The sequence below is a fragment of the Macrotis lagotis genome, chromosome 7 (genome assembly GCF_037893015.1).
Source record: "Macrotis lagotis isolate mMagLag1 chromosome 7, bilby.v1.9.chrom.fasta, whole genome shotgun sequence".
In the NCBI taxonomy this organism is placed as follows: domain Eukaryota; kingdom Metazoa; phylum Chordata; class Mammalia; order Peramelemorphia; family Peramelidae; genus Macrotis; species Macrotis lagotis.
The window spans coordinates 206,929,646-206,954,345 of NC_133664.1; the positions used below are offsets into that span (position 1 = coordinate 206,929,646).

Consider the following 24,700-nt stretch of genomic DNA (forward strand, 5'->3'; position numbering starts at 1 on the left):
TTATTATTATTTGGGGGAGGGTGCAGGGCAAGTGGGGCTGGGTGGCCTGCCTGGAGCCACATATCAGAATGATCTTTGGGTGTCTGAGGCCGGATTCAGACCCAGGTGCTCCTGGCTCAAGGGCCAATGCTCTGTCTGCCACCCAGCCACCCCTACTATTATTACTATTTTATTTTATTTTGGGTCTTTTTTTTTCTCTTTCTTCTTTTTGGTTTTTGCAGGGCAGTGGGGATCGGGTGGCTTGCATGTCACATGGCTGGGTGATTATTGGGTTTACGAGGCTGGATATGGACTTGGGTGCTCGTGGCTCCAGGGTTGGTGCTTCTTCCATTGTGTCACCTGGCCATACCTACAATTATTACTATTATTTTTTATTTTTTTTCTCTCCCTTTTACTTTTTTGCCCAAGCAAGTCTATCTATATTCATGGAGGGAGGGGTATTTTGTTTACTTGTAAACAAGTATATTTTATTAATGTAAAAAAAAAAATTTGTACGAAATGAGAATAAAAAATATTAGAAAATAAAAAAGAGTAAAAAAATTCCTTTTATGACACAAATATGGTACTGATACGTAAACCATAGAGTCAAAACAAACAAAAAAGAAAATTATAGACCAATTTCCCAAATGAATATTGATGCAAAAAAATTTAAATAAAATATTAACAAAGAGATTACAGCAATTTATCACCAGGATAACATACTATGGTCAGGTGGGGTTTATACCATATACATACATATATATATATTTGGAACACTAATTCACTGTTGGTAGAGTTGTGAACTGATCCAAACATTCTAGAGGGGAATTTGGAACTATGCCCAAGGGCAGCCAGTGATCAAACTCTTTGATCCAGCAATAACTCTACTAAATCTGTATCACAAATATATATATATATATATATATGAAAATCTACTTAATTGACCAATCAATAACAAAACTAACAAAAATCTTCTGATTATCTCCAGAGATGCTAAAAAAAATTTGATAAAATACAGTACCCAGTCCTATTAAAAAAAACTAGAGAGCACAGGAATAAATGGATTTTTCCTTAAAATGATAAACAGCAGGCATCTAGGTGGCACAGTGGATAGAGCACTGTCCTTGGAATCAGGAGGACCTGAGTTCAAATCTGTCCTCCAACATTTAATAATTACCTAGCTGTGTGACCTTGAGCAAGTCACTTAACCCCACTGCCTTGGGGGGGAACCCCAAAATGATAAATAGTACCTAGCTAAAACCATCAGCAAGCATTTTATGTAATAGGGATAAGCTAGATAAAATCAAGAGTGAAACAAAAATGACTGTTATCCTCACTATTACTAGAGGTAATTTTACTAGAAATGTTAACATTAGCAATAAGAGAAGGAAAAGAAATTAAAGGAATTGAAATAGGCAACAAGGAACCAAAACTCATCCCTTGCAGAAGAAGTCATGGTATACTTGGAGAATCAACTAAAATCTACTTGAAACAATTAACAATTTTAGCAAAGTTGTAGAATATAAAATAAATTCACATAAATCATCAGTATTTCTATTTTATTACTAACAAAGTACAACAGCAAGAGATAGAGAAATTCCATTCAAAATAACTGTAGACAATATAAAATATTTGGGAGTCAACCTGCCAAGAAAACCCACAAAGTAAATTCACATAATTACAAAACACTTTTCACACAAATAGATCTAAACAACTGGAAAAATAACAATTGCTCATAGGTAAACTGAGCTAATATAATAAAAATGACAATTCTACCTAAAATAATCTACTTATTCAGTGCTATAACAAACTACCAAAAATTATTTTATAGAATTAGAAAATATAATAACAAAATTTATCTGGATGAACAAAAGGTCAAGAATATTAAGGGAATTAATGGAAAAATGCAAAGAAAGGTGACCAAGCCATATAAATCTAAGACTATATTATAAAGCAGGAATTATCAAAAGTATTTGGTACTGGCTAAGAAATAGAATGGTGGGGATCAGTGGAATAGGTTAGGTTCACAAGACATAGTAGTAAATAACTATAATAATTTACTGTTTGATAAACCCAAACACTCCAGCTTCTGGGATAAGAACTCACTAATAGAGAAAAACTGCTGGGAAGACTGGAAAAAAGTCTGGCAGAAACTAGGCATAGACCAATATTTCTCATCCTACATGAAGATACGGTTGAAATGATTTAGACATAAAGGGGGAATACCACCAGTCAATTAGAAGAGCAAGGATTCATTTTCCTGTCAGAGCTTAGAGAAGAAAAATTTATAAGCAAACAAGAGCTAGAGAACATTATAAAATGCAAGATGGAAAATTTAGATTATATTAAAATGAAAAGTTTTAGCACAAACAAAACCAATACAACCAAGATTAGAAGGAACATAGAAAGCTGGGCAACAATTTTTACAGCCAGTGTTTCTGATAAAAGCCTCGCTCATAAAAGATAGAGAACTGAATCAAATTTATAAAAATACAAGTCATTCCCATAATTGATGAATGGTCAAAGGATTCAAACAGGCAGCTTTCAGATGAAGAAGTTTAAGCTACAGTCAAATAAGGCCTTTAAATAACTATTAATTAGAGATATGACTGAGAAGGGAAACTATAAAAATTGAAAAAACTGGAACACTAATTCACTGTTGGTAGAGTTGTGAACTGATCCAACCACTCTAGAGGGGAATTTGGAACTATGCCCAAGGGCAACCAGTGATCAAACTCTTTGATCCAGCAATAACTCTACTAAATCTGTATCTCAAAGATATCACCAAAAAAAGACTCACATTTACAAAATATGTGTTGTAGCTCTTTTTCTCAAAGAATTGGAAATTGAGGGATTGCCCATCAATGGGGGAATGTTTGAACGAACTGTGGTATATGAATTCAAGGGACTATTATTATTCTATAAGAAAAGATGCTCAGGTAGATTTCAGAAAAAGTTGAAAATGAACTGATGTTATGTGAAGTGAGATGAACCAGGAGATCATTCTACTAGAACAGCAATATTACGTGATGACCAACTATGACAGATTTAGCTCTTCTCAGCAATACAATGATCAAAGACAATCCTAAAAGACCTCTAATGAAAATTGCTATCCACATCCAAAGCCCTATGGAATCTGGGACATATTATTTTCTGGGCATATTATTTTCACTTTTTTTCAAATGTAGTTTTTGTTTTTTTCTTGCTTGTGAATTTTCCCTTTTTGTTCTGATTTTTCTTTCACAGCATATGTAACACAAGTGTACATGTATAATCTATATCAGATTATTTGCTGTTCTTTGGTGGTGGTAGGAAAGGATGAGAGGGAGAAAACTTTACAGAAATGAATGTTGAAAAAAAATAAATAAAAACATATCACATTGCTTGCCTTCTTAAAGGGTAGAGGAGAAGTGGGAGGAAAGGAGAAAATTTGAAACTCACAACTTTAAAAATGAATGTTAAAAATTGTGTATATGAAATTGGAAAATATTTAATGAAATAAAAATATATTTAAATCAATGTTAATTTAGGAAGTCTTGTGGGAAGAGAACAAAAGAGGGGTATAGTAAAGGCTAGAGCAACTAGGAAATTTTCAGTGTTTTGTGACCAGATACCTAGAAAAGTCACCTTCATCTTCCTCTGAACCAGGGAAAGAAGAAATCAAGTGCCAGAATTCTCTACCTTATGTAAATACCGGTTTAGCCTCAGGTCCTTGCGTTTAGGAGTTGGTCGTGGGTTTTGAGCCTTACTGTCCACTCGAGATGACTGAAAGACACAATTATAAGAGAGTTTAATGTTCTTGCTTCATCCTTTGGGTCCCTGCTCAAAAACCATTGATGGCTCATTGCCTACATGATCTAAACTCCTTTGTTTGAAATATTCAAGCATCTACAATTTGAGTCAAATTACCTTCTAATTTTGGTCCTGCCTAGGAAAGTCACTGAGGTGCTGTAGATAGAGCATTGATTTTATGCCAAAGGACCTGTATTCACATCCTGACTGCTAACTTTGTGCCCTCAGGAAAGTCATTTAACCTCTCTAATTCCCAGTTTCTCCATCTGCAAAATGAAACTAAAAATAGGTGACCTTTAAGTATACTTCTGGGTCCAAATCTGTAATATCGACTTGCTCTAAAACAGTTCAGTCTAATTGTAAGGAATTTAGATTTCACTATAATTGGTCTCTTGCCAAGTGTGACTAATTACTATCTTCTTACCATTTTTCATTTCTTCTTTTCCTTAAAAAGTTCTCCCCTAGCTTCACAGACATTCCACCCACTAAAATCCTGCTAGGTGGCACCAATCCTGAAAGTCAGAGTGTCTGAATTCAAATTCAGAATCTCAGATACTTATGTGATCCTGGGAATGTCAGTTAACCCCCAATTACCTCCAAAAAAAAAAAACTAGTCCATTCTGCAAGGCTCAGATTCAATCCCATATTTCTATGAAGTCTTTTCTCAATTACCCTAAGAGTGTTCTCTCCATGCTCTGGACTTACCACTTATTGTTTATTTCAATCTGTAATATTTTTTGTCACATATATCTCCTCAATCAGATAACAAATTCTCTGATGTAGAAATTATATATTATTCTATATATTTTCTAACATCTAACATCATGACTAGAATCAAGTCACTTTGCCTCACCTCATCCAATTTTGTCTCAGGTCCCTGGCATTAAAAGATCTTAGTTCACTAGGACCTGAGTCCTACTAAGTTAATTATTCCATTGTACCAAGAAGTTTCCTTGAGGCTCATTCATGGCCCTTTTGAAAGTATGATCACAGTCATCTTCACAGTAGGTAGCAGAAGTAGAGCATGAAGTTTCTAATTCAAAATAGGAAAAAAAAACACAAAAACTTGTCCTTCGTAAATCCTAAAAATATTTCTCTGAAGTCCTTTGGTTGCTCATAATCACTATATGGAGGAATTACCCTGCATCCCATGTTCAAACTTAGAACCCAGTATGCAGTTAACACTTAGGATCTCGTCAACAGCCATTTCATTTAGATTGGAGATGAGATGAAAAAGTATGTATATGAGATGATTACAATGCATCCTCAGGGATGTTATCTCCCATCTTGGACTACAACCTTTTTCCAGGCTCCAAAGGCAGCAGCTTCACTTGGTAGATGTATCCTGGGGAGATACTTCTTGATTATGAAATTTCAGCTCCACTTTAGGGGTTTTTAGGAGACTAGTGAAGACTAAATGCAAATACAGTATCCATTAGCATAGTGGGGTAAGGAATTTGTGCTAAAGGAGAATAGAAATCATTCATGAAACACAATAGGTTTGATAGACATTGAGAGCTAGATCACAGAAGTGTCCCTGAGGTCTATGAGGAAACAAATGTGAACTCTTAAAGCTCTTCAAGTAGGGCCAGCTTTAAATAAGATTTGACCAGGGCCTAGGCACTTCAGAATACAGTCCAGATCTTCTGACTAGGGTCCAATCATTTTTATATAGTTAAGTAAGAGGTATTTTTTCAGTGCATTATACACCCAGGCTAGGTCACTGGCTTCCCTTCCATTGGCCAAGTCAGCACGTGCCAAGGTGAATCTGCACTCTACTCTGCTGTGAACAGAGACCTAGACCACAGAGTCAGGACTTTTAATACTTGTAATCAAAATTCCCCAGAAAAAAAGATATCACAATGTCTCCTTCTAAATAAATTATAGGATCAAAAATTGAGTAAAATGCTATGCAACCCTGAACTTAAATCCTTAGAGATGATCTAGGCAATCCCCTGAATTTCACAGATGAGAAGACTCAGGCCCAACAAGATGAAGATATCCAAGTCTATACAGAATGTAAAGAGTCTATTATGGTATTTGGACTCAAGTGATCTAATGATAAATAAAGTGTTCTTTCAACAAAACCACACTGATCGAAACATCACAATGTCATCATAACTTCTGCAAATCAAATTCCTCTTCTTATGGCTTATATCATACCTGTTTTGAGACTGTTCTTGAATGCACACCAGACAAAATTACTCCAGGAAACTTCTGGTGTTGTTGCAGGTACATAGGAAAAAAAGTGTAAAGTTAAAGAATTAGCTGAAAGAATTAAAAAAACACAGACTCACAGGGAAAGGTGGTGAGGTTTGGGAGCTCTGAAAAATCCCAAATCAAGAAGTCAAACCCCTCATTTCTGACCTTTACCTGTCTCAACTCTAATGGTGAGCTCTACCACATCGGGGGGAAAAAAAGAATAATGAAACAAGACCCACCAAGACATACTCTTGTTCCAAGGTCCTTTCCATTCCTTTCCCTCATGCACTCATTAAAACTTATGGATTTATGACCAAGTGATCACTATTTAGTTCAAGTTGCTTCCCTCTTCCCCTTAACCCCCATCCCCACTCTGGCCTTTGACTGAAAACAGAGGCTTCTTACCCTTATAGAGGTGAAGTTATGTTTCTTTCTTGATTTCAGAATGGGAAAGGATGTTGAACTTCGTTTTCCTAGCTTTTTAGCATTCATTTTTATCCTGCAGGAAGTTGGGAAGGGTCAAGATAGAGAATGAATTAAAAACATTCCCAGTGAAAAAATAAGTCCTGGACCAAATGATCTCCAGGATTCAGAGCCAATGCATAGGAAACAGGAGACAGAGCTGAAAAGAAAGGGTATGTGTTTTCTCTTCCTTCTATTCCCTTTGGGTGAAAAGATGAAATTCTAGTGGAGAGAAAACTCTGAGAACCTTTAATGCAAAAGGCTCAACCTACTGAGAAGAAAACAGAAGGAAGAGATGGTCAAGGAAGTATCTAAAAGTTAGGGACATTAAAGGCAAAAAGATTCCATGTTCTTTTGTTCATTTAAAAATCAACAACTCTTGGAACCCTATCTCTCACTCCCACCCTTCCAGCCTCTGTATTCAGGAAGGGGCTATGTGGGCAGACGAAATACCTGTAAATATAGAAAAGGGAGGCAACCAAGCAGGACCTAGGGTCCAACTACTGCTTACTTTACATTGTTCTTTGTTCTTTGCCCATAGATATCAGAATCTAAGGAAGCTGAGTGGGGGGAGGGACCTCCTGTAAGTTTAGTCATTTTAAATAATCAAATTTCTTTGGAGCTCTAATTGCCACTACTTGAAACTGAAAGACCTAGATTCAAATCCCTGTTCTGAATTATACTAGTCCTAGGACCTTAAACAAGTCATTTAACCTTCATGTCATTCACAATGATTCATCATCTCTCCATGCAGGTTCTGTAGACTTCCAGGCCAGGTGCAAGTGGTTTTGACAGAATGGGTTAGGACAAGGAGATAAATCATTACAAATGGGAGTGGACTTTAATATCAATTCTAGTAGTTCTAATGATTTTTCCAAGCACTCAAGATCTTTGATCTTCCTGCATTCATGGGCCACTGCAATAAGAACCAACTTGGTAGGACAAGGATGTAAGATAACAAAGCTGCTACTAATATGCATTAATTTACTTGCTGATTTAGTCAATAGTTTATTTCTCTCCCATAATTTATAATGACCCAGGGGAGTAGAAAGGTTCAATATCCTATTCTTCTTTGACAGGGGATGCCTCTAAGAGTGCATACTCTAGGCTGAAAAGTCATACATAAAGTAATTTCCTTCTCATATTACATATTTCATTGACAGATCCCTTTTGTGTCAATGAGAATATTAAAAACATAAAGAAGAGGAAAAAGAATGAAGGCAAATATGTGTTTTCTGCTTCAGAGTTAGAACTCTGTACAGCAGAGGCAGCTAGCTGGTGCAGTTGTCAGGAGGACCTGAGTTCAAATTCAATCTCAGACACTGGACATTTACTAGCTGTGTGACCCTGGGAAAGTCACTTAACCCAATTGCCTTGCCCCCCCCCAAAAAAGAAATATGTGCAGCATTAAATATAACAATGTATAACATTTAACTATTAAATTGGCTAAAGTTGGAGGGAAGAGTGTTAAAAACTTACCAAGGGCTGGGCTGAAAAAAATCCAGAGAAGAGGTCAATCCAGTTTCAGAGTACAATGGGGAGATCCCCTCGATGGAATTTGCTATAACTTTTGCAACAATCCTTGCTAGTTTTATTTAGGGAAATATATATTTCTAAATCTTCTCTATCAAGGATATAGGGTTCACTCTAGGAGAATGGAGGTCCTTTTTCCTTGAAGCTGACATATGTCAGATAGCTGTAAGAAGGACACTATAGCAAGGGGTAGCTACAAGGAGGACTATAGAATTTTGGAATCAGCAGAAACTAAGATAAGGTAATGGCAGAGTGGACAGAGGATGACAGAGGATGAACTGAGGCAATCATATACACGGAAAGGATGGTATCTAAGTGGACAACAAGAACTTCTAATCTCACCCTGTGATATAAATTGGATTGGAAATTTGCAAAGCTATGAAAAGAGGTAAGACTGAATGAGATTTGGAGAGATGAGGGGAAGCATTGTCGATAATGTCATGATGGATGATAGGAAGTGAATGCAAGGAGGAATGAAGCTCAATTCCCCATAGGATCCTAAATTTAGAGTTGGAATATACTACAGAAGCTATTAAATCCAACCCTTCATTTTTATAATGAGGAAACTAAGTCCTAGTGAGGTTAAGTGACTTACCCAGCCAGGGTCACAAAGCTAGTGTTGGAGGCGGGATTTGAACTCAGATCTTCCTGACTCCACATCCAGCACTCTATCCACTATATCATGGTCCCTTATAACTATTAGCTATAGCTATGCTGGCTTAATAAAATACTTAGATAATACCCAAATTTCTTTCCTCCCAGAAGGCTATGATGTAGACTTTAGAGGAAGGAAAAAAAGCAACAACTTGACAGTTAGCAGGTTACCTAATTATTAGCACTTGTATTTGCTGACAGTGACAGTGTTGATAGTTCTATGGGAATATAGTCAATACAGAAATAGAGTACTTAAATGATTTATTTGGTGGTAGTAATAATCTATATTGTTTTATTTAGAAGAAGCTTTGATACCTTGGGGATTCTTGAAAAGACTATCCCTCCTCCCCTGTGAAAACCTGAAGGGGTGGCAATTTGTAACACTAAGTTATGAGTGGCAAAGATTATTCTTCTTAGAAGATTATTCTTCTAGGCATTGATGAGAAATGTGCAATTACTATGGAGGGAAACAGAAAAAGAATGATGCCCTGAGAAATAGGGTGGCATTGCTCATACATTAAGGAGAATGGAATTTGTCATTCAAAAGACAGGGTGAGTTTTTGCTTTAGGAACTGGCAGTGGATGCTAGGGGAGAAAAAAAATGAAGCTTTGTGATCTTTACTCACAAGGATACAGTGTGGAAAAGATATAGGGGAAACTGAGATTTAAGGCAAACTGCCATAGTCCCACTGCCAATTGTACATGAATCTGATTTAGTCACTGGTGGTTTAGTGATTTGATCTTGGGTACAGAACCGGTAAGGAAAATGCTATAGGAAATGTGGCTAGCTTGGAACCATATTTGATGTGCCTCTGGTCAAGTTGGAGATTAAGTCAGGTAGACAATTGTTTGAAAGTTTGCTTGAAAGTCATTCATCTTCATATATATAACTCTTTAGTGCTTGGAGAGCTGCTATAAATGCCTGGACATATATGCCCAGATGATTAAGACTGTTCACTCAGTGTTTGATGGGGGGGTGGGGGGAATCCCATCGATCTATCTAATGAGGAGGATATGGGTGAAAGTGGTGTTAGGGATGGTGCATATCATTTTACTGGGAAGGAAGTGATACCCATGTTGTTCCGCATCCATGACTCCTTGTGGAGTTGAGTTGAGGTTGGTCTCATTAGGAGTGAAAATCCCTGAGTTGCAGGAGCCCTAGGAGAGAAAGAATAACAATATTCAATGTACTCAAATTGATTTGTGATCTCATCAATTCTGTAGTAATTTCCAAGGATGCAGAATTGTATCTGATTTTTATATCACTCTTTCCTCAAAGCAACCTGGTAAAATAAATACTGTAGCTATTGTTCTATTTACAGATAAGAAAACTGAATCTTAGAAAGACAAAATAACCTGCTCATTTTGTAAACATCAGAGGTGCAATTCAAATAAGGGACTCTTTGGACTTCCAAAACAGGCTTTTCCTACTATTATTTCTCATCCAGAAACAAAAAAACAAACAAAAAAAAAAGCAACCTGGTAAATAACTGCCTTTAGCTAGATACCGGCTCAGGAAACAGTACTATTCTCCATCTGGGAAGCAGTTCACATGGAAGTGGTATAAAATGGGAGATTTATTGATTCAGATAACCTTCTGGATAGCCTCAGTAAAGAATAGATCTGCTAGAGGGTGAACATTTGGGGGACAGGGAACAGACATAAACTGACCCCAGAAAAATAACCTGCTATGCTGAAATTTAGAAACCCACCTCCTATCTTCTTCAGGATCAGGAAGCTTGCGCCACTGGAGACAAATACATTTAATTACAGGATTCAAATGGCAAAAATAACAGCTCCTAAATTAATTCTCTCAGGGAGGGAAATGGCTACTTCCTGATTAGGTACTGTTCTAACTAGTCATGCAGCCCCATGACTAATCAACCTAGGGGAGCTTTCCTTCCTAGATTTCCAAGTGACCATTAATTGGGACCCCAAATCAGTCTGTGGATTTGGTAATTAGAGAGCCATTTCTTTTCGATTGCTATTGGGTCATCAATCAACATGCCTAAAATATGCCCAAAAAGTAGTAAGAGAAATATAGGTGATTGAATGGATTGATGCCAGAAAAGAAAATAAATATAAATAACCAGATGGAGTCAAAGTACAGACTTATCAGAAAAATCCCAGCAGTCACTCACAAGCAAATTCTGTCAATGTATTTCTATTACAATTTAAATGAACATAAATGTTAAATAATGAACTTGATTAACAATATGTTGTACATTGAGGCTTCCCTTGATTTTCTGAATAAAGCTCTAACTAAGCTAACACATGAAGAGACATAATTCCAAGAAAATCCCTGAATGATGGAAACCAAAAGTGGTATAAGTAGTAGATAAATTGTGTGAAAAACTGGTAAAAGAGACAAAGACAATCCCAGCTCAAAGCCATTGATAGAATTAGGAACTGATTTGTGAACAGATTTACCAAGGATATAAATTTGCAAATTCCAGTTAAAAATAAACAAACCTATATAGCAGGTAAAGACTCAAAACTGACTTCTGACTATTGAATGAGTTTCTCTTTACATCAGAGTTGTCAACTATACAGAACATTTGAGTGTCTTCCTGCCTTATTCAGGAAATAACTCAGATCCAGACTTCTCTAGAACTTTTTGAAGTATTTTTCAGGATAAAATAATCTCTTCACATAGAAAGGTGAATAATTTATTTAACCATGACTACCTATGGGCTTTCACAACTCACCAAGACTCTTTCATCAGATTCCAGATAATTTTAAAGTTTTCTGTTCAGTTCACAATGTATAACAAGTATTTAGTTATCTACCAGGGAAGGATGTGAGGACCACACCTGGCCATAATCAACATTCTGAATCATTCAGGATTGAAAGTAAATGGTGACAATAAGCTGGTACCTTTTGGGGGAGGTAGCCCTTTACTGAAATAATATCAAAGATAGATTTCTTTCTGGGTGAGACTCCTGAACTGAGAACCTCTAACCACCCTGGTGAAAGAGGTTTTCTGAAGTTCAAAATCTATTACCTCTTGCTAGCACACCTGAGCAACCCATTAGGACCTTCTTTATAAGATTCCTTTTCAGAACAAAGCAAGCATACATTTCTTTGACTAAGCTAAAGAACAATCTGTCTAGAGCCCAGCTCCATTTTAAATGCAGGAAGGATTGCAATTACCATTTATGCTGCTTGCCAAGGTCTGACCATGGCTGCAATGATGGTTGATTTTCATTTGATCTCTATGGCATGGAAGTGAAAATTTGGAGAATGTCAGACATCACACAAAAAAGTAAAATTTCTCTGGCTGGTCAGGGCATTATTATGTAAGAGCACCATAATTTGGGGGCTATGATACAGCACAAAGAATCACAAGTCTCAGAGATTACCTACTCATGAATTTTCCAGTGGCCATAAGTGTGTATTGTTTTGAGACTTCAAATCCCTGGGCATTAGGTGCTTGGGTTTTAATAAAAGGGGCAATTCACTTCCCTTTTACCATTTATGATCCAATGATCATCCTATGATAATAGTCCAAGACTATCAAAGTCATCTCCCATAGTGCTTTAACCTGGACTTCCCTCTTATGCTCCGATGATGGCTTGGCAATTAAGGGAATGGAAGGGGTCTGTATTGTGGGCTTTGTGGTCCAGACCAGTTACCATGAATCCTAAAAGTCTCCATGGGAGAACGAATTAGTGAATTTGTTTATGCCATATAAATACTAGTAAATCTCCATCAGTCAACAATAACATTCTCAGACTAAGAACATATATACTTCTGGGGACTAACAAGTATCTGCATTAATAAGATATACAGTTGAATGCCCAAAGGGCAACAAAAATGAGCATACCCTTTGACCCAGCAATACCACTACTGAGTCTACCCCCTGAAAAGATGATGAAAAAGGGTAAAACCATCACTTGTACAAAAACATTCATAGCAGGCCTGTTTGTGATGGCAAAGAATTGGAAATCAAGTAAATGTCCTTCAATTGGGGAATGGCGTAGCAAACTGTGGTATATGTATGTCTTGGAATACTATTGTTCTATTAGGAAACTAGGAGGGACAGAAATTCGGGGAAGCCTGGAGGGATTTGCATGAATTGATGCTGAGTGAAATGAGCAGAACCAGAAAAACACTGTACACCCTCAAACAACAACATGAGGGTGATGATCTACCTTGATGAACTTGCTCATTCCATCAGTGCAACAATCAGTAACAATTTTGGGCTGTCTGCAATGGAGAATACCATCTGTATCCAGATAAAGAGCTGTGGAGTTCGAACAAAGTTCAAGGACTATTCCTTTAATTTAGGAAAAAAACAGATATCTTATTGCCTGATCCTGTTATCTCTTATACTTTTTGCTTCTTCCTTAAGGATATGATGTCTCTCTCATCACACTCAATTTGGATCAATGTACAACATGGAAACAAAGTAGACTGATAGATGGAGGGAAGTAAGATTGGGGGAAAAGTTGTAAAATTCAAATAAAATCTTTAATAAAAGAAAAAAAAATTTTAAATATACAGTTGAGTATAGACAATGATAGCCATCACATTATTCCTTTGTTTATATTGGAAATCATTTATAAAGAAAGTCAAAATGCAACCTGGAAATAAAAAGATGATAAAGGTCAAAATCTATTGAATATGATAGATTGCTTGCCCAAATCAGGAAGGGTAAAACATATCTTGGTCCTTCTAAAAACCACTAATAAGGTCATTGAGGCAACTACTCTATAATAAAAAGGGGGTTTTGCAATGAGCTATAAGAAATAAGATAAAGGCAAAAACCAGAAGGTTGGTTCACATGAGGGGGAAGTCTATATTTCTATATTTTAGACTGCATAAAAATATGATCAGATCAACCATGCAAGGGTACCCCAAGGAGAAGGAGAGTCTCCACCTACTCATGAACTTTGTGTAATACTCTAGTTATGAACTCTAGTTATGAAGGAATGTAAGATGAGTTAGTGACCCTAAGCTAGTCAGTTTTGAGGACAAGGATGGGAGAACTCATACTGTTGGGATAGGAGTCAAACTGACTAGTTGCATTTATGCTTTTTCTAAAGGGACCTAGTTATTGCTGACCAGAGCTGTGATTAACTCAGGATGAAACAAGAACTACACTCTGCATCCTGGTGTGGAGAGTAGGAAGGTGGAAATGTATTCTTGGTGTTTTTTTTTTTCAAAGCAATGGGGTTAAGTGGCTTGCCCAAGGCCACACAGCTAGGCAATTATTAAGTGTCTGAGGCCACATTTGAACTCAGGTACTCCTGACTCCAGGGCCAGTGCTCTATCCATTGCACCACCTAGCTGCCTGGAAATGTACTCTTAACTTTAGAGAACATGCTTCATTCTTTGGAAGCTTTACATTCTTTTTTTTCTTTTTTGGTAGTTGACCGTATATTTTTTTAAATCACATTTGTTAATTCCTATGTTTTCTTTTTTTTCTTTAAGATTCTGTTTATTTTGAGTTTTACAAACTCCCCCTCCCCGAAGGCAGTCTGTTAGTCTTTACATTGTTTCCATGGTATACATGTGATGAGAGAGACATCATATCCTTAAGGAAGAAAAAATAAAGAAAACAGATAGCAGAATTACATAATAAGATAAGATTTTTTCCCCTAAATTGAAAGTAATAGTCTTTGGTCTTGGTTCAAACTCCATGATTCTTTCTCTGGATACAGATGGTATTCTCCATCACAGATACCCTGAAATTGTCCCCAATTGTTGCACTGATGGAATGAGCAAGTCCACCAAGGTTGGTCATCACTCCCATGTTTACATTCTTTTCATGGTAAATATTATCCTGTACTTTAGGATCATGGATACTGAAAACTGAAAGGGACTTTGGAGGTTGTCTGGTTATCTATCCTCATTTTATAGATGAGGAAAATAACACCGAGAGAAATGATTTTATAAGGTCAGAGAGGAAAAAGTAGCAAAGTTGGAATTTGAACCCAGGTTTGCATCCTAATCCAGAACTCATTTTATTTCAGTATTTGATCTCAATATCACTATACTCTATTTCACTACAAAAGGGCAGTTGCAGCAGTTAGGCTACTGCTACTGAAACCTCTGGGCAGCATAGCTGTCATCCTTCAGCATCCTTTTGGGTAGACATCCTTTCCTAGTCCACAAAGTGCTGTGTAGTTGAAAGCTAAATTAGCCAGTCTCCTTGTTGAACTATATCCATTTCACTTCTCCCTCACTACCAAACATGTTCTACTGGTGGTTAGGGGTTCCCATATGTAGTATCTAAGGATACCCTTCTACCTCCTTTCTCCAAGTATTCCTAGGAGAGAATTTCCCTAGGTTCAAAGTACTCTGTGGGTCTTCATCCTTTAAAAACATTGCTCAGGAGCCCCCACTAATGGTGTTTGTTTAATAGTTAGCAAGAAGACACAATTCAATGCAAAGCTATTTAATGAAATAGCAACAAAATATTTCCTCCAGTACATCTAGGTGGATTTTCCAAAAATATATACATCAATGAGAAGAGTGGACATGTTTAAAGAATATAGCTAGAAAGCAAAGACATAAGGAACACATATGTCCAGAGTATGTATGTGAAAGGATGTACATGTAGAGAATATGTATAAGCAAGGAACACATGTGCCACAAGTGAAGAATCAACTCATGACTCCAGGATTGTTGATAACTGTCTTCTCTACTGGACATTACTCTACTATATCCTCTATTGCAAGAAACTTTTCCATTGAACTCAAAGTCTCTGCTAGCTCCTTATTATCCTGTTGCTCTACGTTCAGTGCCTCTGCTGCTGGCTGTTGATGCACTGTGGTTTCTAATATTTCCAGTTTCTCACTCAGTTTAAATTCGTGAAATCTCTTCCTTGGAGTTAGACACATGTTGCCATGTACTTTTGGCCTAAACAGGTTTTCTCCAGCACTTTTAGAAAAAGCAGTCATACAAAATACAGCAGCCAATCCTACTGAAAACACTAGAGAGTATAGGAATAAATGGACTGTTCCTTAGAATAATTAGCAGTATCTATCTGAAACCATCAATAAGCATTACATTCAATGGGGAGAGGCTAGAGGCATTCCCAATAAAATCAGGGGTGAAACAAGGATACCCATTATCACCACTACTATTCAATATCATTAGAAATGTTAGCTTCAGCAATTGGAGAAGAAAAAGAAATTGAAGGAATTAGAATTGGGAAGGAAGACAAACTCTCATTCTTTGCAGGTGACATGATGGTATACCTAGAGAATCCCAAGAAGTCAACCAAAAAAACTACTGGAAACAATTAGCAATTTTAGCAAAGTTGCAGGATATAAAATAAATCCTCATAAATCCTTAACTTTTCTAAATATGACTAGCAAACTACAGCCAGAAGAGCTAGAAAGAGAAATCCCATTCAAAGTAACCTCAGACAATATAAAATACCTGGAAGTCTATTTGCCAAGGCAGACTCAGAAACTTTTTGAAAACAATTACAGGGGCAGCTAGGTGGTGTAGTGGATAAAGCACCGGCCTTGGGAGTCAGGAGTGCCTGGGTTCAAATCTGGTCTCAGACACTTAATAATTACCTAGCTGTGTGGCCTTGGGCAAGCCACTTAACCCCATTTGCCTTGCAAAAAAATCTAAAAAAAAAATTACAAAAACACTCCTCACACAAATTAAATCAGACTCAAATAACTGGGCAAACATCAACTGCTTATAGATAGGTCGAGCTAATACAATTAAAATGATAATTCTACCAAAACCAAACTCCCTGTTTAGTGTCCTACCAATCAAAATTCCAAAAAATTACTTTAATGAGTTAGAAAAGGTTGTAATTAAATTCATATGGAGAAATAAAAAGTCAAAGAATTTCCAGGGATTTAATGAAAAAAAGTACAAAAGAAGGTGGCTTAGCTCTACCTGATCTAAAATTATATTATAAAACATCAGTCCTGTCTGGTATTGGCTAAGAAATAGAGTGGTGGACCAGTGGAATACACTAGGTGCAATAGCAGGAAATGATTATGGTAATCTGCTGTTTGAACTCAAAGAGTTCAGTTATTGGGAGAAAAACTCTCCAATAAAAACTGGAAGTTAGTATGGAAGAAACTTAGATTACACCAACACCTCACACCCTATACCAAGATAAGATCCAAATGGATACAGGGTTTAGACATAAAAAACAATACTATAAGCAAACTAGAAGATCAAAGACTAGTTTACCTGTCAGATATATGGAAAGGGAAGCTTATGACTAAGGAAGAGATGGAGAACATCACCAAAAACAAATTAGATGATTTTGATTACATTAAACTAAAAAGCTTTTGCACAAAGCCACTGTAACCAAAATCCAAAGAAATGTAGTAAACTGGGAAACAATCTTTACAACTAATGTTTCTGACAAAGGACTCATTTCTAAAATATACAGAGAACTGACTCAAATTTAAAAAAAAAAGTCATTCCCCAATTGACAAATAGTCAAAAGATATGTAAAGGCAATTTATAGATGAGGAGATCAAAGCAATCCATAGTTATATGAAAAATTGCTCTAAATCATTACTTATTAGAGAAATGCAAATTAAAGCTTCTCTGAGGTACCACCTCACACCTCTCAGACTGGCCAATATGACCAGAAAGGATAATGATAATTGTTGGAAGGGTTGTGGGAAATCTGGAACACTATTACATTGTTGGTGGAGCTGTGAACTCATCCAACCTTTCTGGAGAGCAATTTGGAACTATGCCCAAAGGGCAACAAAAATGTGCATATCCTTTGATCCAACAATACTGCTACTGGGTCCATACCCTGAAGAGATGATGAAAAAGGGTAAAAACATCACTTGTACAAAAATATTCATAGCAGCCCTGTTTGTGGTGACAAAGAATTGGAAATCAAGTAAATGTCATTCAATTGGGGAATGGCTTAGGAAACTGTGATACACACACACACACACACACACACACACACACACACATATATGTCATGGAACATTGTTGTTCTATTAGAAACCAGGAGGGATGGAAATTCAGGGAAGACTGGAGGGATTTGCATGAATGAACTGATGCTGAGTAAGATGAGCAGAACCAGAAAAACACTGTATACCCTAACAACAACATGGGGGTGATGAACAACCTTGACGGACTTGCTCGTTCCATCAGTGCAACAATTAGGAACAATTTGAAGCTGTTTGCAATGGAGAATACCATCTGTATGCAGAGAAAGAACTGTGGAGTTTGAACAAAGACCAAAGGACTATTAACTTTAATTTAGAAAAAAAAAACAACTGATATCTTATTGTCTGCTCTTGCTATGTCTTATACTTTATGTTTCTTCCTTAAGGATATGATTTCTCTCTCATCACATTCAATTTGGATCAATGTATACTATGGAAACAATGTAAAGACTGGCAAATTGCCTTTTGTGGGGGGTGGGGGGTGGGGGGAGGGAAATAAGATTAGGGAGGAAATTGTAAAACTCAAAAAAAAAAAATAAAATCTTTTAAAAAAAGAAAAAGCAGTCATGGTATAGTGAATAGAGAACTGCCTTTGAAGTCAAGAAGTTCTGGGTTCAAGTCTCCCTCTGACACATACCAGTTGAGAAAAGGACTTGTGATGCTGATTTGAATTAGTGGAGGGAGTTTCCTTACCCAGGAGTTTTCCCTATGTTGTTGTTCATTCCTCTTTTTCTAAAAGGAAAAATGAAATCATGGGGATGATGTTTTAACTTGTTCATGAATTGGATTTAAGAGAGTCAGAGTTGGACAAAATAATTAGTCTCACCCTTTCTTCCAGAATCATTGAAGTCGAGTGGTAGGATAAAAGTCAGGACAATCAGTCCAAGATACAGTGGATGACCTTGGCATCTTCAATGTCTGAGCAAGCCCTAAATGCTACCCGGTGCCTGCTTCAGTTACCTTCATGGCTATTGGAACAAATTATTCTCATTCACTCATAGCATCAGGAGAAGTCTTCACATGCTTGGGGAAGATAATTTCCCCTAACTCACCAATGGTTTTGAGGCCTATCAGTTACCCTCAACTTGTTTAGTCTGCTGAGATGATTTTACCCAAGTCACAGGTGAGAACTAGGTCTCAGGTGGACAACAAAGATGGAAAAACACCTGGAAAGTCCTTGCATCTTAAGTGTTAGTCCTTCCAGAATACCTCATATATAGGAGATCCCTATTAGAAAAGTCAGAGAAACCTTTGCCCTAGAACTAGCAGAAAACTTTTGCAATCTTGCTCTCTCAAGAGTTCAACCCAATACTTTGGGTGCCACTCTCTTTAGATTAAAAATTTTCCAGGATACCTAGTGATATTAGGCCTATTTTTTTTTCCCCGGATTCTTCTTCCAGGTGAGGGGATTAAATCCTTTGGTCAAAGATCTCACAGTTTATAGCAGGCAGTCATGCATTCAACATTTTTCAACTTTTGTAGCTTTGGTTATTATAAACCAAGTATTAAGTTTTCTGTCCAGTAATTCTCTGGAATTTGAGTTCTCACAGGTTTTAAACCCTAGCTGTCCTCTATGCTCTCATCTCAATAGTGAATGAAGAAAAAGGTGCAGAAGCATATTAAGCACAAGGGCCAAGGTCCTTATCTCTGGTGTCTAATACTATTCCAGGGCTTTTCATATGTTATGCAACTCTACAGAATCTGGGGCCTCCCTTTACATAAATATAATGATAGAATTTGATTCTAACAGCCAAGAATGAAGAGACTATTTTCCAGGATGTCTCTGAATTGTTTTGCTACTGGGAAGAAAAGGGAGGGGAAGGGAATAAGTATTTATACAATCAGGCACAGTGCTAAGCACTTTACAAATCTTATTTATTTTGATCTTCATAATAACTTACAAGGTAGGTACAATTGAAGAAACTGAGGCAGAGCTTAAGTGACTTGCAGGACAACAAGAGTTTTTAAATCATAAGTTTATTTGTAAAATCTCATGGAAAAATGGAAGAAGATTTGGACTAATTATATAATAAAATATCTAATGCAATGAAAGTAAAAACGCTTTTAAAGAAACAAATTCAGATTTAGCTGAAAGGAAAACTAAGGACAACCAAAGGGGTTTCGGTTTTGTTCTTATTTTCAAATCTGTATTGAAACCAGAAAGGGGGAGAAGACCTTTATTAGAGGTGGATGATAACTGACAACATAAATCAGGTAGAGCTACTCAAGTCTTATTTTGTTTGTTTTACCTTTATACTGAAAATGAGTATCCAAGGTAAATAAGGAGACATTAAGAAAACATCTATTTGCTCTTAATGAATTCAAGTTACCCGGTTCAGTTGAACCACATACTAGCAGATGTAATTGTTGAGTCATTATTATCTGAAGGAACATGGTGATACAGGGGAAAAGATGGGAGAGAATTTTGAATGTAATAGAAAGAAAATTGGGTAGAGGTTTCCTGTTCTTGAGGTGTAAATTGACTAGAAGTAGAGAATTATGAATGTTAACAGAAACAAAATTTGTAATCTTAAAGACTGCTAAATCTTGTCAAATTGGGTGGAGATCCCCATTCTGGATGTAAATCAACTACCATTGATACATTGTTTAATGTAAAATTTGTATCTTGATCTCCTTAAGCTTCACCCTCTACCTAATTCGGGTCTGATAAGAATGGGAAGGGAGTTCACCTTTTGCCCTCTTGCCAAGTGGCCAGACATACAATCTGTGTTGAATCTCTGCTCAATGTCAGTCTTCTCTGACTCCCTGACCCAGTCAGTTCTGCTTGACTGCTCTTTTGTCTCTATTTCTTTACCTATCATTTTCTTATGTCTTATAACTTCTTTAATAAATTTTTGTTTTTTTTTTCCACCCTTGCTTTCCTGAGCCTGAATCCAAACTCAAGTAGCCAGTGGCTACCATGGAAAACAGGAGAAGTACGCCAAAAAAATAAAGGACAAATGTCCCAATACTCAAAAAGGGGATGGGGGTGGGAGTGGTGGAACATGAGTGGGAGGAGAACAGTCTATTAACTATAGGCCACCAAACCTGATTTCAATTCCTGGGGAAATTCTAAATCATATCATTAAGAGTTGGTTAGTGAACATCTGGAAAGGGAAGCAGTATTTGGTTTCAACAAAAATGGATTTTGCCAGAATGAACTCATTTCCTTTTTTGACAGATCTACTAAACTAATAGATGAGGGAATGCTATGGACACAGTCTACCTATGTTTCTATCAAAGCTTCTCATAAAATATTTCATGCTATTCCTGTGGAGAATATGGAGAGATGAGGATTAAGCAATAGTTCAATCAGATGGAGTCAGTACCGATTGCATGACTAGACTCAATGCAGTTAGTTGTTATTGGTTCACTCTCAAATATGTCAAGAGGTCTCCAGTGGAGTATACCAGGGAAACATGTTTGACCCTATACAATTTAACAGTTTTGTCCATTATTTGGATAAAGACTTTAATAGTATGATGCTTAATGAATTTGCAGATGATACAAATCTGTGTGGAATAACTAGCAAATTGGATGGCAAAGTCAATATCCAAAAGGACTTTAGTAGACTTCAACATTGGACTGAATGTAAATCATTAAAATTCAACAGAGCTGAAGGTAGTGAATACAGATTGAAGCATACTTTTTTTTTTCTTTTCACTTTATTTTTCTTGATTATTCTCTTTTTTTTTCAGGTAGGGGGAGTGTTATGTTTGCTTTTACAACATGACTACTGTGGTAACGTTTTTCATGACTACATTTTTAACCTATATCAAGTAACTTACTTTTTCAATGGGGGAAGTGAGGAAGGTAAAGAATTTGGAACTCAAGGTTTTGGAAGTGAATTCTGAAACTTGTTTTTGCATATAAGCAGAGGGAAATAAAGATAAGAGGGAAAAAATAAAAAAATTAAATAAAAATTCTGTTGGTGGGCCTTCAATAAAGAAATTAATACCTAGGAATTTGAATTATTAGCTAAGAAAATGGAACTCAACCATCTAGTCATAATCAGCTACTTGCAAATACACAGTGTTTATATAACAACTACACAAAAGTTTGGTAATTTCAGGAACAGAATAAGTGATAAGATATTAAGAAGTTTTTTTTTAGGTTTTTGCTAGGCAATGGGTTTAAGTGGCTTGCCCAGCTAGGTAATTATTTAGTGTTTGAGGTCTAATTTGAACTCAGGTACTCCTGACCCCAGGGCTGGTGCTCTATCCTAGCCAACCCAATATTAAGAAATTTAAATGTTTTATCTATAAATATAGTATAAACTAGAAATAAATCATAAAAGTACACTATATAAGACATTAAAGATCAGGGCATATGTATTAAATATACTTCATAAAACTTATAAAACCTGTGCCATACTGTTTCAACCAGGAATACACATTATACACAAAGAATTATAAAAAAGTAGTTTCAAGGATGCCATCAAAGATTGGTTGGTTATTTAGTGACAACAAGAGATAAACAATAGTCAAGATACTCTATTTGGAGTCTTCTAGCTAACAAAACAATTTGAGAAAGGTCTCCAGCATGTTGGATAGAGATCCTGTGATGAAGTTTTAGGAGGATACAGTGGACAATTATGCAGCATAGACAACCATAAGTGAGCTGAGCCCTGCATTGTGTAAAGGACACATCAGTGAGGTTATAGATCCATTTGGAGTATTGAGATACCCAAGTCTAAGGGTTTCCAGCCACCTTCTCGTATTGTGTTCATTCTGGCAACAAATTTTAGAAAAACTATTTATAAGCTAGGGAGCAGCCAGAAAAGGGTAGTAAGCATGGTGGAAAGTTCCCAAGATTTTGCCATATGAAAATCATTTGAAGGATCCACAGAAGTTTACTTTGGAGAATAGAAGACTCAGTGGGGAACATGACGACTATCAAGTATTGTAAAATCCATTATTTAAAAGAAGTATTAGTTTTAATCTACTTGTCCCTTAAGGGCAGAAGTGGGATCAGTGGGTGAAAGTTTCAGAGAAATCGATTTAGCTTTTTGGAGAAAAATTGAGTAAGGAGAATTTCTTAACAATTATAATTTAGATATTCAAAAGTTTAATAAGTTGCTTTGGGAGATAATGTTAACACTGTGTAGCATACATAAATAAAAAGAAATAGAGGCCATGTGTATATGTGTTTTATCTGGGAACTTCCAGATTAGGAAACTCCTTAGATAGGTATACTCTCCACAAGTGATAAATTAAACACCTTCTAAGTCTGGTATCTGCAGAACTTTTAAGAGGTCTTCTCCTTGGTTTGGCTCCATGACAATAGATGACATTTCAGAGAGACAGAAAGGCAAAGCCTATTTCAGCTCTTCCAAGCAATGCAAGCTCCCAGGCCTCTTCTCAGACCTGACCAAAGAATTCTCTTGAAATCAATTCTGACCTCTAAGATCTTCTATGAACACTACACTGTATTCAACTGTGCTATACTTGCTTTACTCATCTGAGACAGTCTCTTCAGTGAAGTGATTTGCCTCTATCTCAAGGTAATAAAATAAAAACCTTATTTCTGTCATCTACATCATAACCATGCAATAATATTTTCTACATATTACCTTTAAAGTCCTCTCAGTCATATGCAAATTAAATGATAGGAAACAAAATCATTCAGCTTTACTCTGAGCATGGTTTCTTTGAATGATTGGTTTTCTCATTGTTTCCTCTCCTGAATGTCCTTGATTCTGCCCCTTTCCAGAGCAAAGTTGTCCGCATCACTTTACATGATCATAAAGGGATTGGATGAGAGAGCCTAAAAAATTCCTCCTAGAACTAAATCTATGATCCTGTTACCTCTGAAGTTTCTTCAATCTCTGGGCTGTTGTGATTCTAATATTCTGATATATGTGTAGTAGGTTCCCATTCAGCATAAGTATAAATAATATTCTAGGCTCTTTTTCTTGCCAGAGAATGAACTTCCTTGAACAGGTTTGAGACCAGTCTAGCATGTAATGAAAAATGCAATCTTGAGTCACATATACTACAAAAATTTTGGAGAGAAATTAGAGAATAGGTTGAAGTTAGACTACACGTCCAAGTTCATAGACACTAGTATTCTGTGCCTTGAATTATTGGAAGGGGAAGAGGGAATTAGTCAGAGATACAAAAAGAATACACATAGCCTATAACATACAAATCTGGGTTCAAACCTGGACATTTACTAGCTGTGTGACCCTGGGTAAGACACTTAATCCTCTTTGCCTAAGTGTCCTCATCTGTTAAAAAGGCAGTTGGATACAGTGGATAGAGAGCACTAGCCTTGTAATTAGGAAGATGGGAGTTCAAATCTGAACTCGGGCATTTACAGTCTGAGAGACCTTAAGTCAAGTCACTTAACCCTGACTGCCTTATATCCAGGGTCATCTTCAGCCATCCTGATTCATATTTGGCCACTGGATTCAGATGGCTCTGGAGGTAAAAATAAGGCTGGTGACACAGTACCCCCTCACTCAAATCCAATTCATGTGCTTGTTATAGCATCACATCCCTGATGTCATGGTCATCTTCAAAATTGAATGACAAACATCATCATATGTTTTTTAAAAAAGCTAGAAAAATAAATGGCAAACTATTCCAGTATCTAAATGAAGCGTCAAATATGACTGAAATAACTGAATAACATAACATAGAAATAATTTAGGTCTGAGACTTTCCAATGTAGCAACAGATTAGAAATGAATTTTCAATATCACAATGCTCACCAGAAGTATTGGCCCAAATACCCTGAAGGAGTATGTTAATCTGCAGGGATTACAGGTACTGACAATGCATAAATAATCTGATGCAGTTCTATCCAGATTAAGTAAAAGGCTTGGAAATGTTATTTGAGACAATGTATATTAGGAAAGGGATATTATTTTGCAAAGATGTTTTGGAGATCAGTGTTGATAAATAATTACCTTCTCTTTTTACATGAAAATTTATTTGGAATTCCCTAGTGGCTGATATAAAGTCTACCTGAGGTAAGATTCACTGAAATTTTATCATCCTTACCCTAATTTTTTTTACCTTTATCAACTCAGTGCCCAGGAATTACATTACTACAAGGTCAACCTTATAGACAAGTAATTTGAGTCCTCTTTGGGACTTTATGGGGACCAAGGGAACCTTAAATTCACTTCCAGAAAATAGTTGGATGGTTATATACTATTGTAGATATCA

The 24,700-nt window shown here is 36.5% G+C and overlaps 1 protein-coding gene across 14 annotated transcripts in view; it reads right to left on the reverse strand.

Moving 5' to 3' along the window:
• The window catches only part of DYRK4 (dual specificity tyrosine phosphorylation regulated kinase 4), a 123,721-nt gene that overhangs the window by 79,850 nt on the left and 19,171 nt on the right, over positions 1-24,700 (reverse strand). For 12 of the 14 annotated variants that reach the window (XR_012470199.1, XM_074194608.1, XM_074194600.1 and 9 more), the window contains 4 exons: positions 9,695-9,780; positions 6,379-6,472; positions 5,935-5,988; positions 3,661-3,744 (listed from right to left, as the gene is read on the reverse strand). Coding sequence is in view for 13 of the 14 variants with exons in the window: in XM_074194608.1 (XP_074050709.1) it covers positions 3,661-3,744; positions 5,935-5,988; positions 6,379-6,472; positions 9,695-9,780 (318 nt within the window). In the remaining variant the exon portion in view is untranslated. Of the gene's footprint in view, positions 1-3,660; positions 3,745-5,934; positions 5,989-6,378; positions 6,473-8,937; positions 8,982-9,694; positions 9,781-24,700 lie in introns of those variants that run through there. The other 2 variants (XM_074194607.1, XM_074194606.1) reach the window with 2 other exon arrangements.